At 39.2% G+C, this 14,462-nt stretch overlaps 1 protein-coding gene across 11 annotated transcripts in view; it reads right to left on the bottom strand.

Moving 5' to 3' along the window:
- LOC121327851 (peripheral plasma membrane protein CASK) overlaps positions 1 to 14,462 on the bottom strand; it is a 155,274-nt gene that overhangs the window by 40,571 nt on the left and 100,241 nt on the right. For 7 of the 11 annotated variants that reach the window (XM_041272121.1, XM_041272118.1, XM_041272120.1 and 4 more), the window contains exons 6-12: positions 12,941 to 13,043; positions 6,814 to 6,989; positions 6,148 to 6,270; positions 5,222 to 5,305; positions 3,734 to 3,833; positions 1,814 to 1,831; positions 543 to 664 (exon numbers count right to left, since the gene is read on the bottom strand). In XM_041272121.1, the coding sequence (XP_041128055.1) occupies positions 543 to 664; positions 1,814 to 1,831; positions 3,734 to 3,833; positions 5,222 to 5,305; positions 6,148 to 6,270; positions 6,814 to 6,989; positions 12,941 to 13,043 (726 nt within the window). The remainder of the gene's footprint in view (positions 1 to 542; positions 665 to 1,813; positions 1,832 to 3,733; positions 3,834 to 5,221; positions 5,306 to 6,147; positions 6,271 to 6,813; positions 6,990 to 12,940; positions 13,044 to 14,462) is intronic. The other 4 variants (XM_041272119.1, XM_041272122.1, XM_041272127.1 and 1 more) reach the window with 1 other exon arrangement.

Here is a 14,462-nt window from a genome sequence, read left to right as displayed (position 1 = left end):
TACTGTGCATTACTGCACAAGTTGTTAAAAGCATGTTTGAGATCTTGTTACTTGATTCCAGATTCAATATTCACTTAATTTTATGTTGCAAAAGGAACTACAGTGTATGATTTGCAAATCAAAATTCTGACAACCAAATAACTTGTGTTACAATTAACAGTGATATGACACCAACATCATCCTCTTCACTTAGTGTTGATACTCCATCTCTCTACACTGCAATCTTTTTCCTTTGGCATATCCAATAAAATCAGTCAAGTGGCTTGATATGAGCAAAACCTTTGTGTGTTCATTGTCATTTGATTAATTTATTTTTCTCCCATACGTGAAACTATAAGAAAATAAGTCCAGTAAGCAAACATTGAAAAGGGAACAAGTTGAAACATTTGTCTACATCTTGAAACAAAAGTCAAGCAGAGAAACATTTCGGCTGAGAAGGCACTGCCAAAACATTTGTCTACTTGACTTGGTTTTGTTCTGAAGTTCTGATAGATTTGTTCTCAATGTCTCTAGATCTGATCTGTTAGCTGTGCTGGACTCACATCAAGCAATGTGTGGAGGTGCTGGTCCTGGAAGACGCTGTGCAGGAAGTCCAGGTCTTTCTCACTGCAGTCAGTCAACGCGTGGATCTCCTCCAAGCTGTCCAGCACCTGTGAAACAGCCCCTGTGGGCAGACAAACAAACACAACTCACTGTGACCCCCCCGGACATGACGTCAGCGACCTTTGTACGTGAAATTAGCTTTTTTGTGTGTGTACTTCTCTGTGTGTCAACACAGATAAATAAAAATACAAATAAAAAAGGTACTTATAAATCTGAGTTGAATATTTTGTAATTGAGAAACAAGTTTGTTTATTGAAAATATGATTCTCTATAGTAAGGTGATGTGACGTATACAACCTCTTTAGGTGTATTGTTAACAAGAAAAGCACCCATCCTCAGTGCAGTTCAGCTTTGAGGCTCGCTTGGCAGCATACTAAAGCAGAGCTGTACTTTAATCCCAGTTCTATATTTACTTCCTGCATCAGCCATGCTAACTGACCTAAAAAATCCCTGATAAAATGGATTGGGTTTGCCTTGGTAATAAATTAGCTCTGCCCCATTGTAAACGATCTGGGAGAGAAATCTACATTAATGCCTAATGGTTGATGAAATGAAGCAGTAATCCACTGAAATAATTCTCAGTGTAAAAATATCTTGGTTTTCCTGCGTTTACGGAGTAGAGTATTAACCTTCCAGGCAATGAATAGATTTCCACAAAATATTTTGGTTTATATGATTTCTTCACTTTTATATTAACTATAATGATTATTTAGAACATACTGTTGCTTTAAATGTTGTAAACTTGTATTCATGTTTGAATCCCCCCCCCCCCTTTAAATGAGTATTCGGTTTTATTCGGATGTAATGGAGTCTGAAGGATGAAAGAAATGTGTACATAGATAGTGAATTTAGAATCAACATTTTTAATGGCATGCCGTTTTGAAAAATAACTGTGGAGGTTACAAACATTTTAATACTGCCTTTCCTTTTTTTTTTTTTTTTTTTTTTTTTAATAACAAAATGTTTGCTATTTTCAACGTAATAGTAGCTTGCAGATTGATATGGACTGAGAAAAAAACAAAACATAGTTGGTGCTTTTTACCCACATACAAGGATAAACATTTATAATACAGCTCTGTGGTATTTGATTTATTTTGTCTATTTCCCACATAAGTGGCAGCAGTATTAAAAGGCCAGTGAAACATGTCGCCTGGTAAACTGAGATACACACAGTTATACCCAAACTGATTAGGAACAATGGGATACCTACTTTCTGCAGCTAGTAGTCCTAGAAGGAGGGCAGCATTAGGATAAACAACAAACATTAACAGGTTTTCAGAACTGAACAGTTTAAACTGAAGTGTTGGCCTACATGTTCTGACATGTTTTATTCAATACTGTATGGCAAAAGTGTTTCCTAACAAACTAAACTGAGCAAGGAAAGGAAGTGTAGTGTACTGAACTAGTGACTAGCCCAGTACAAATAGCTTGTGTATTAGGACGTCATACAATGCGTCATCCTTGTTTCCATAGTCAAGTTATGTGTGACAATCTGTGGCACCCGATAACCTGGCAAAATAGGAACAAAAACACAGAACAAATGTTGATGCAACAAATATTCTTGTTTTGCTGAGGAACCTAAAATATACAGTACTAGATATAGCTTTGAATTAATAGTGTTCATTAATAAAAAGGTATTTTCATATAGAATCTATTACACTGTACATGTAGAACAGTATATTGTGCTACCACACTTTATACACTTAACACTTCAATACTATACAGAAACTTACTTGCACACAAACCTGATGTTATGTATTCATTTCCCAAAGTGATACTACGTGGGGTAGAAATCAACTGTTAAATAGGAGTGATATTAACCAGAGTGTGACAATAACCAGAGGGGTATTACCAGGAACGTGTCCTTAACGACATTATATTCTGTCCAGGAGAATAAGCAGAGGCTGACATTGACTCAAGTGGTAATAAATAATTTTTGACGGTACTGATTAACACAATAATTTGACACCTTTTTGACTTGACTTATCAAAACTGTGCATTTCCCAGGAAATAATACATTCTTTAAAATCCATTTTCTCATGTCTTATTAGCTTTATTAAGATGAATGCTGCCCCACCCTCTCTATTGTGCACAGAACCAGAAATCAGAAAACACAAGCAAAGAACCACAAGATCTTCAACAGAGAAGAGGGGAACGAGTAGTAATATTGTTATATATTTGCTTCAGAAAATGCATTTTAAAACCAGAGTGAAACAGGTACAAGCAAGCAAATCTAGGGGTAAAAAGAATAGAATAAAATGAACAAACAACAAAACTGTGTGAATGTGGTGCTCAAAAATCATATGGCATCATGCCATATATCACATGACTGTTAATCAAATTACAAGTTATAAAGATAGCTTGAAGCATAGCACGGTATGTTTACAACCACTGTTGCTGACTAGGCACTGGAAAGCTAAAAAAAGATCTGGACAAATGACATCTTTCTACTGGACTGGAAATGAGTCAGAGAGCGAAGAGGATCTTGCAAAAGAATCAGGTTTGAACTCTGAGGAATTTAAAAAGGGACACACACACCGTACTGAATTTAAAAAGGGGGGCACACACCGTACTGGTGTAAGTTTTGGTTCTGTTACCAACACCAAGCATTAAGCCTTGAAAAATAATTTTCAAGTTTGCTAGTACCAGTTGCTACCATGCAGCACAATTTTAAAATAAAGAATGAAACAGCAAAAAAACACAACTCTTTCTTTTCAACAAAAAGATACTGCTGTTTTTAAAACAGCACTGCTCAGATGGCTGTGCATCATTGCACAATAGTTACATAATGGTGAACTGAATGGCGCTGCTATTGGCAAACCTTCACTGGCAAAACTGAGCACACAATGTACATTAAAGCAGCAACCAAGCTTACTAGTAATTACTGTAGAACCTCTTATCAGAAGTGGGGGCATGGAAACAGTTTGTACAGGAGGAAGTTTATTCCCATTAGTGTTGAAACTGGTTGAAAATGTTGGGAAACACACCTTCAGTTGGGATGAGAAAGAAGCTAAGATAATGGAGTGGGTGAGGAGGGGGCTGTACTGCATTTCCAAATACAATGTACCTGAAAAGCAGCACAAGCTTTCTGACTGAGGGCCATCTGGGTGGAGATTAACCCATCACTTACCTGAGGATGTGGGGTCTTCAGAAAAGTCAAGCAGCTCCTCAGGAGGGTCTCCGTAGAACGAGTTAAACTTGTGGCTGGAAACAGCTGCTAGCACTGCCCCCTGTAACTCAAGATCAGATTTAGTTTAATAACGGCAGCTTCTAGTTCTCCAATGAATAATAATAATAATAATAATAATAATAATAAATAGCAGTTTATTGAATAGAAACGGACTGGGCTATTTGTTGTGGTTAATAATGTAACTTCTGAAACAAAATGATTGTACAAAAAATAAAAATTAGTGCAAGCAGGGTATTACATTATGAAAAGGTTCAGGAAACAAATGACAGCTTCCAAAATCTTACATACATATTTTGTTTTTGCACATTGTATTATAAATTTCTAGGAATTAGTGCATGAGGGAGGGACTTTCCCTGAACAAAGTTCTCTGAATTTCCAGTATTTGTGGTGTGTCTCCCTGCAACATGAATCCTCTTTTATAAAAGTGCACAAAGTCCATAATCTGAACAGTACTGCATTTATCATCATGTTCCTCCAGTGGTCTTGCCATCACAATAGCTGAGGTTGTTGTACAAATCTTGGTATGGGAGGGTTTGCCTGGGTTAAATTAATGGCTTGCATCTTCAATTGAAAAGCTAAATCAGGTATTTTTCAGCTCACATTTCAGATGTAAAAATACAGATTTGAAGGCCATCAATTTTTGTCATGTCCAGCAAAATGAGTAAATGTATAATCCAGAGGAAGGGCCGGCAAGGCAGCTGTTTCTCTGAACGGAAAGGGACTGTACTAACCGGGGCTGCTGTGTTTGGCAGCTTGGTTGAAGCATAACATTAACCGATTGCTTTTAAAAGGGTGAAATAAATGTAATTTGTGTTTTTAAGACATTGAAAAGGTGAAATGGAGAGAGATTAAGACTGGATTGCACTATGTGATGTACACTACAAAGCAAGTGTAATACAAAAAAAACAACACCTAATTAGCCTTTACCCCAAAAACTAACCAAGGTACTAAAACAGTTGCAACTCGGGTTTCACAGTCACACAAAAGCACAACAGACCACATTGGATATCCTGTGACCAAAGTACTGCAACCACAAACTAAAAGCAACTAAAAGGAAGCCACTTTGCATTGCTCTTCATTACTTGAATTTTTGCTATTGCTGAGCAGATATACCATGGAATTAGAGCAATAACAGTTAAATTGCATCTGTCCATTTCTCCACATTTACATGACATTTGTCAGTTTTGCAAATCCGTGGAATTTAGCATACACAAACGCAAGTCATGTGATCACTTATCTGTTTTCAATTGAGTTTTCAGTCTGCAAATAGACTGCAAAGCCTTGCGGTGAGCTCTCAGTTGGGGTGTGGGTGGAAATGAAGGCCTGTCTCTCAATCATATCTCTAATGTACGAGCAGTTTCCTGGCTCAAGTTCTCTGAAAGAAAGTACAGCACTACTTAAAAAGAACCTGGTGTCAAAATGCGTTACCTTTAATTTTCTTCTGGCGTTGAATTTTCTCAGCTGTTCCACAGTCTCGGCGAGGTGGATTTTGTAGGCATAGCGGTCCCTCTCCTGCAACAAAGGAAACAGGAGGTTAACAGCTTTACTTGCCAGTCTAGATGCAGAGTATAGGGCTCACTCCCACTGTACTTGTTTTAGACACACATTGCATCAATTGCATTTTCCTGAAAATCTAGTATTTGTTGCAGTTCCCTGAAGTCATGTGCACAGTACAGACCAATTTTGTGGTTTCCAAATTAAATAACAAGAGTCAAACTGAATTCAAAATGTGGCATGCAGATAAGCTAGAGGTGTTTAAATAGCTTCCAGCAATGTATTCTGCTGTTCAGGGACCATATAGGTAAAACAGCTCACTGTCTTCCTCTCTTTATTTACTTAACAGATTTTCTATGTATTTACCCACAAAGTACATGCAAATAATAAATGCTTGTTATTTGCCCAAGGCCCACTGTAAGGAGACAGTTGAAACAAATTTATCATGGTGCTTAAGACTATTCTCAATTGCATGAAATGGGTATGAGAGACAGGAATTATTATTAAAGAAAAGACAACATTTTATATTAAAAGTGCAGACATGCCTCAAGTAAAATGCAAATGTCCATACAGATAGGATTTATATATACACTACAAGGTTAAATATATGGTCAGGGATAAAGGGAAAAATAAATACTATCACAAATAGTTTTTCAATTTAATATGAATATTATTTTCCAGACAACAATGCAATCAATGTTGTTTTTTATCATTGATCTGCCAGCAATTGAGCATGGTGGATCCTTTATCAATCCATCTCTAACACACATTTGCAGAAGTACAACATGTTGCTGCAACCAGGTTGAAACAAAGTTTATTATCCTGGAAAAGGCACTGCAGAATCTATTAAGGTCCCCTACCTTGAGCCAGGGGTGGTTGAGTGCCTCGTAAACAGTTATCCTCTCTGCAGGGTCCAGCATCAGCATGCGGCGTACCAGGTCTTTGGCACTTTCAGAGATATGGCTCCACTGCCTTGGGTTCATCTGGAAAGCAGAAAACAGAAAAAGTAACGTTAACGACCCACTACCTTAGAAACACAAACAGGTGGATGCTGCTGCAGTGTTCCGGGGCAGGCTGAACAAGTAAAATAAATAAAAACTAAAAACAGAACACATGCTGTATATATAATTCATTTTGCCATTCTTTTAGCACAAGTCAGAAAGTGTGTCTGCAAGACTGCCAAGGTTGTAACACACCAGGCAACAGTGTGTGTGTGTGTGTGTATGTATATATGTATGTGTGTGTGTGTGTGTGTGTGTGTGTGTGTGTGTGTGTGTGTGTGTGTGTGTGTGTGTGTGTATATATATATATATATATATATATATATATATATATATATATATATATATATATATAAAAAGAAAAAAAAACATTATATATATGTGAATGAAAGAAAATGATTTAAAAACCCTTACAAACTTTTTTTTCTGAACAATGTAATGCAGAGTTATCCAGAAAAAGTGGTAGCTTGCCTTGCGCTCACACTAGCTCCAGCGTGGAATAAAAAATAAAAAAACAACTGATACCTTGTATTTCCCCCTAATGATGGCCTCAAACAATCTTTCCTTGGTTCCGTAAAATGGCAGACATCCACTGAGTAAAATGAAAAGGATGACCCCACATCCCCAGACGTCGACTGGCTTTCCATAGGGCTCCCTCTTCACCACTTCTGGGGCCATAAAATGAGGAGTTCCAACTCTGCCTACAAATCATCAAGCAGAAGTGGTGTGAAAGCTATTGAGGTCACAGGTTACCACGAGTCAGAGGAAGACCCAAGATGAGGTATACCCTGCATGGTAGCCCTGCACACCAGTTATGGTAACCCAGATTTAAAACTGACATTTTCATCCAATCATGCACACACAGAATGTCATTGTCCTGCCTTGAACAGTTTACTAGTTTGCTGAACTGCCCTACTATTAACACCAGTTACACATACAAGTGCAGTCTTTCCCCCCGAAAAGCTTGGTATCACCTAGAATTTTAGGACTGAGTCAAAATTAAAAAAAAGAACATAATTTAGATCTTTTATTTAACATCATGTAATCAAAGAACCTACCAAATGACATTTGCCATAGCTGTATTTTTAACAATAGACACAAACAGCAAGACAGATGAACCTCACAGCCAAAGCCATATTTTGTGGACTTTTGCAAAATGGCACTCAAAGAATGTAAACACCATTAAAGGGTGAGTGTTTAATGAAATTGTTCAAATGTAATTTTGAGCTACTGGAACACTTCCCTGCAGTACAGTATTATTTATTATTTGAAATTAGGAATAATAGTCATGCAGCAGCAGAATGTATATCTGTACACTAAAATATAATTCCTCAGCATACTTTACTGCTGTACACATTATCCACAGTTTAGTCTTGTTTGCACACACACCTCCGGGGTTTTCAATTCGTATTAAGGTACGTGGCACTTACAGGGTAGTAGGGAGCACGGGTCTCATCATGGCACGTAGGACCGATGGGAGAAGATTGTGGGAGGAGGGTGTTTTCTTTTTTAAACAAGGGATTAAAATGGTGCATTCTGGTGCACTTTTGGATGGTTTAAGCATGTGGTAAACTAGTAATGGTCAACTTGTAGTGTCTAACAAAGTACTTTAGTGCAATGATGGTAGTTTTATTTCAGCACTGCTCATAGCAAGGCAAGTTCAACAAGACAAATGTACTTTTGGAACATCAAAGTCCCTGCAATACAAGACGTATTGAGTTAATGCAGATAGTTTGCAATACTAAAAATGTGTGTGGAATTGGTGACCGCACCTTTAATTGTGTACAGTTGTATCAGCTCCCATGCTCAGCATTAGTTAAGTCCTGATCTGACAGCATGTACTGTAACAGACAGCTCTTATGATTACATGTTATTTCTTTTTCAGTAAAAACAATTTAAACTGCAGCATGTTCGTTCTGCTCCTTTCGATATTAAATACACCACAGCAAGCACACTGTTACATATTTTATTTCACTATTTTTTTAGCACAATCAGAGAGCTAAATTTAGTGAATGTCAGTTTATTTTACTCAAGTAAGCTGCAGTACATTTCATTTAATTCTTTCTCTCTCTCGCTGGTAAACAATGTAACTGAATTAAATCTGGGATAGTTGCGGCTGCTAACATGCAACAAACGAAAAATATGTTCGTGAGACAACTATTTAGGCACCCTACGATTTAACTGGCGAAAGATAACGTAGATTTATTGGAGTTCACAAAATAAAACTTTCACCTTTTGTACGGTAACCTTTTTACTTCCTTTTTTGTTTAATTATTCAGCTTTTTGCTGCATTGCAGCCCTTCATGTGCAGAACTTGCACATTACGAATAAATCTTGGGAACAAAATGTTTTCAGACAGAAAATAAAAACCTTTAAAAAATAAAAAAAATAAACTCTGCCCAGCAGCTCCTGCTGCTCTGCTCCTGCCGGTGGAGGTGGCGGAGGCAGAGGCAGCTCCTGCTGCTCTGCTCCTGCCGGTGGAGGTGGCGGAGGCAGAGGCAGCTCCTGCTGCTCTGCTCCTGCCGGTGGAGGTGGCGGAGGCAGAGGCAGCTCCTGCTGCTCTGCTCCTGCCGGTGGAGGTGGCGGAGGAAGAGGCAGCTCCTGCTGCTCTGCTCTTTGCAGTGGAGAAAATGGAAGCAGAGGCAGCTCCTGCTGCTCCTGGCGGTGGTGGAGGCAGAGACAGCTCCTGCTGATGGAGGTGGCAGAGACAGAGGCAGCTTCTGCTGCTCTGCTCCTGCCGGTGGAGGTGGTGGAGGCAGAGGCAGCATGTAGACTCCTAGTGCCGGAGTTGGGAGCGGCGTGTAGTGTCCTGGCGACGGAGGTGGGAGCGGCGTGTAGTCTACCCTTGTTTCAGGGGACTGGTGTGGCTATCTCTCACTTGCAGGGGGACTGGTGCAGCTCTCCCTCTCTGGTGGCGAAACCAGCAGGCATTCTTCTCCTGCTGGTGGAGATGGGGACAGCAGGCATTCTTCCTCTGCTGGTGGTGTTGGAAACACAGACATTTTTCCTCTGCTGGTGGATGTGGAAAAAGCAGGCATTTTTCCAATGCTGGTGGAGGTGGAAAAAGCTGTCTCTCGGGCTTCGGATTCCTGCGGTCCCTCCCACCTGGGTGCTGGATGGATGCACAGGCTCCTCCCACTTGGGCATTAGTTTCCCCTCTGCATATTGCGTGGGACATAGGGCCAACGTGTGCCCATATACCCCACAGCCGGGGCACAACTCCGCCGCGATGTACCGGAAAAAGGCCTTCAAGCCGTCGTCCCTGACCTCCTCTTGCTGTTGCAGCTTTCCTCTCCCCCTTCTCCCCACCTTCCTCTCCTGGGCCGGTTCCTCCTCCTCCTCCTCCTCCTCCTCCTCCTCCTCCTCCTCTGTTTCCCAGACAGCGTTAGTGCACGGCCCGTACACCCCGCAGGCGAAGCACCAACCTTGGTCCTCTAGACTGCCGAGGAGCTCCTCTAGATTAGTGCGGCAGAGAGGTGGAGCCTTCCATTTAAAAAAAAAAAAAAAAAAAAAAAACTGCGGTTCCTGCTCTGGTCTGCGTCTAGGAGGCACTGGTAATCCCACGATGACACCACGTGTCAAAGACTGCTGCAGTGGGTGATGTCAGACCAGAAACCAGGAACAAGGAAATAAACAACAGAGCGGCGGAGTTTGGTGAAGCTGAGCGATTGGTACCGCTTAGCATTTAATAATTAAACAAGCAGAAAATAAAAGGTTGCAAGACAAACAAAACACAGGACACAGCACCTTCACCAAAATAAAGAGACAAACAAAACCTACTACACAGACAAAACACGTGAGCTTGTATTTGAACTATTCTTACTATTCTAACCTCCGTCTCCAATCCCGTTGTCCACTCAAACACACAACCCCGAGTGAGTGAAAACATGTTGCTTTTATGCAGCTGTACCGAGACTCGATTGCTAATCAATCATTCAATTGGAGTCGCGGTACAACTGCATGTGAATTAATAAAGTGCAATTTCCCATGCTTGCACATTATTACATTTTACTTGAACGTGAAGTGCTGTGCAAGCCTTGTGCCTAAATACAAATATACATTTTAAACAGCTCGTGTTCCACAGACCCATTTATATCCCGTGTACCAATGACTATACACCAACATTAATACACAACACGCAACACATAACACTGAAATACACACAGGGGCGGGCAACATTGCCACAAGGACACTGCATCTTTAAAAGCAAGCAAGACTTTTAAAACTGTGCATGACTACACAACAGTTCCAGCATATGCAAACCTCACGTTCACCACACTTCTCACATCCTTTTTAAAACATGAAGGCTAAAGAAGGTACACCACCTGTCTTGCTCGATAACTTATTAGCTAAAAATGTTATCCAGCAAAAGAGAACTAAAACAATGTCATAAAAACACTATTATTGTAACATTATTTATTTTCCGTATTAATGATGAAAGAGTAACAACACTGGATGTAAACTTTGAAGTGTATGACACTTGCTCCTTTGTTTGGGGGCTCTTTCCATAAAAATCTTCCTCCCATCTCCTCACATAAATGAGAAACCTTGGGGTTTCTAGGTTACAGTTAATTATGCTAGCTTAACAAAATAGTTGCATTTAAATATGTAATACTTGTGATATAAATAAGAGCTAACTCCAGGCTATCATGTACTACATTTATCTAATTGGTGCTGTCATCGCTGGCCTACCGCTACCTGAGTTTTTTGGCTTGACAAATACGACACAAACAGACTTTCCAATGTAACTGAATTGGCAGATCCTTTTACCAACATTCCTGTAAATTCAGCCAGCCAACTGCTGATGCAACTTGTATCGGTCAAGATGAGCTGAAGCTTGTATCTTGTGCGCTTTTTCAAAGTTGATTAAATTATTTAAATGTTTTACAAATCAAGGGGATTTTAAAGTGTAAGGTTCTGCAAATCTGCTGTCGCTCATCTTATGAGCAATTTAAAACGAATGACGGAAATGCCTCTTTTTAACCAATACTCCTTTTCAAAACTGCTGCTGCAAGTCTAGAAGCAGTTGCGCAATTCCAAAACTAGAATACTGATTGGTCATTTATTGGTATGTCGTCTGCCTGGCAGAAATATGGAGAGAGAAGGCACTGATGGAATTATGGTATTGAATTTCCCTGCAGTTCAGTCCATTACTCTATTTGTAATGCTTTGGATTGTTTCTGTCTGGCACACAATTCTTCTCCCAGGCCAAACGATCCATATTCTCCTGTGGACTCAGAAAGACTAAGTCTTCATTGAATGGTTCTCCCTTATTTATTTATCATCAAGCTTATCAGCATATCTTGGTGTAGCTGCACCCTGAAGAGTGGTAAACCCGACTGCCTGTTTCCACTATAGATCTTGTGTTCTGAACTTCAATGCTCATGAAAATGTCTGGATATATGGCATTGGTTATGCAATCCTCTCTATCTGCAGAGCAAGGATGGACAGCACAAACAGCACGAGAGCTTATCCACAACTTATCAGGCAAGCCTGCATCAAGCCTGCATTAAGGGACCATCCTCTTAAGGGATGAGTGAGCAGTCCATATCTCCATGGCCACCAATCCTTGGATTTGTTATGATAATGCCTGCAAAGGCATCTGGAACCAATCATACAGAATTATGTTTAATATAGGATGTTGCCCATCGCCTCCAAATTCATTTCGCTGATGATATAAACAAGTTTGAAACCAAGGTCTGTCACAACTAAAACCCAATTTTGAACCAATATGGGCATTTCTTGACCAACATCACACAGTATTGTAACTTTTTAATTTTTTTTTTATCTGCAATTCTGCAGATCACATGCACATAAGCTTCAGGAAAAATAATCACACTTTTGTTGATGTGTATTTGTTTGTTTGTTTCTTCTTTCTTTCTTAAAAGATCACTGTAGCTTGTGGCTTTTATCAAAAGCTTCAGGAAGCAACAAATGCTTATGTACCAAAAATCATCGTTGAATGACTTGGTTCTGGTATACCTGTCACGTCATTACGGAGTGAATGTCCTCACTCAATGATGTAACTTGTGTCCCATAATATAGAATGAACTTTTTTTTGTTTTCATTTCCACGATTCTCGGAATAAGCAAGGAACTGTGCTTTCTACAAACAATGTATGTCAGGATCTTGTGGCCTTTTTATTTTTGGCTGAGAAACCATTAACCCTTTTTTCATTTTCTCCATAAACAACAAAGCACTGTTTTTAATAATACTAACACTTAATTAAGGAAACAATGCACACTACACAACCATCAATACAAACAAAATAAGCTTATCTAAAAATATACAAGACCACAGATACAGATTTGTTGCAATATGCGATCGGTTCTTTCTCTAACATTAAGCAGTGCCTCCTATAGATTATTTAAATTATCTGCTAAAAGTTCCTCCTATTTTTCTAAATAAGGACACACTTTGCAATCGGTCACATGCATACAACATGATGATGTATACAATATAAATCTGCCCAAATTCCTAGTGCTAAATTCACCTGTGAACTTTGTTATTTCTGATTACCTGTCAAACAGTGGGGAAAAAAATAACTATTCACTTTCAGCAATATCTTACATTGGTAAAAATGTTCTGTTTGACTCATTTTGAGTTTGCTCTTATATTAAATATAATGGCAGCTTGAATGAATTAAAAATACCTCCAGCAACCAATCCAGATTCTCCAAGCTGTATAGCCACTCCAAAACCTCCAAGCTTCACAGGGGCTGAATTCTCCTTCGATGCAAGCAGAACGCAGTGAGGCTGTAAAGAAACATAATGCACGTTAATGTATGGACGCAATAATGCACTGTAAACATAGCAGGCATGGGAGTCAGGGAAAAAACCAAGAGACAGGTTTCCAATTGACAAGTGCTTCATGCCAGAGCAACTTCTCGGCTTTTTCCTGTGTGTGTGTGCCCCTACTCCATGCTGCCACAGGCTCCAACTTTATCTTGCATATATATTTAAAGAGTACCCCTACTTACACCCAACCAAGCATTCGGTGTCATAATAGTGAGAACATGAAATGGAACATATATTATTCAAATATCAATCATCGCAAAACGGCACCTTCAAACAGGGTGGTATATGCGTTAAGGATGTAACAGTTAGGATTTTTCCCAAACCGAAACCAATTCCCAACTAAAAGATAAAACCGAACCGAAAAAGCTACCGGCATTTTTGGGAGCTTGTCACACGCTGTGGCATAACTGTGACAAGTTATGACAAGACCTTCCTGATTGATTCCGACAGCCCTCAGCAGGGATAACTACAGATTCATATTTAGTCCTGGTGTTCACGTGTGCTGATGAAAGGTGCTGGTACTAGTACTAGCAGGCATATGCAAACACTTGGCCTGGTGTGCCATAACCTACTGTAAACTGTAAAATAAATAAATAAATAAATAATAATAATTAAAAATGCACCAAGAAGTGAAACATTGAAAAAGTTCAGTTTGTCCCATCTGTTAAATTACTCTGTGTAGACTTAATAACAAAATTTAATAAATTATGCCAGCTTGACTAAAACAGCCAAATACAAAAGTATTGTTAGTTAATATAAAATGTTAGTTGAGGTCCTAAACCATTGTGAAACTGGAAATAACTGCTGACAAATACCTGGAAGCTGCTTTAAATTAGATGCTTCTGTGAGCAGGCTGGTTTATTTTTTAAGGTAGCTTCATTTACTGTGCATGTATTGAAATTAGTTTAATTTGTCTGATAACTTTGTTGCTGCATTCTAGCGGCATATTGACTGAATTCAAGACTAAGTGCTTTACCCATAGAGGCAGATGTACTATAGTAACATGCTCTAATAAACCAGCATACAAAACGAGGACTTTGCATGTGTTTTTTAGGGTACTGGCGAGGGGCCAGAGTTCTAGCTTTAGTTTTTTGCTGACATAAATCTAGGTCACATTTTAAATTAGAAGTATTTCCTCAGAAACGATGTTAAAATGCTGCCAAACACCTCAGTCACTTTGAAGCCAACATGTCAATTGCCAAAAACTTGAAAAGCATGAGCTGCAGTTCCACTCAGGCGTGACTTGCCACTTGTGACGCAGCAATAATGGGGCTACAAAGAAAATAACAAATACAACTTGAATGTCTCTCATTACATTATTTTATTCTTTCTACATTGTATTTAATTGTACAATATACATTGTTATGAGTGATGCAA

This window comes from Polyodon spathula, chromosome 15 (assembly GCF_017654505.1).
Source record: "Polyodon spathula isolate WHYD16114869_AA chromosome 15, ASM1765450v1, whole genome shotgun sequence".
In the NCBI taxonomy this organism is placed as follows: domain Eukaryota; kingdom Metazoa; phylum Chordata; class Actinopteri; order Acipenseriformes; family Polyodontidae; genus Polyodon; species Polyodon spathula.
The sequence above is the reverse complement of the archived record's forward strand: the minus strand, read 5'-3'. Positions and strand labels throughout refer to the sequence as shown.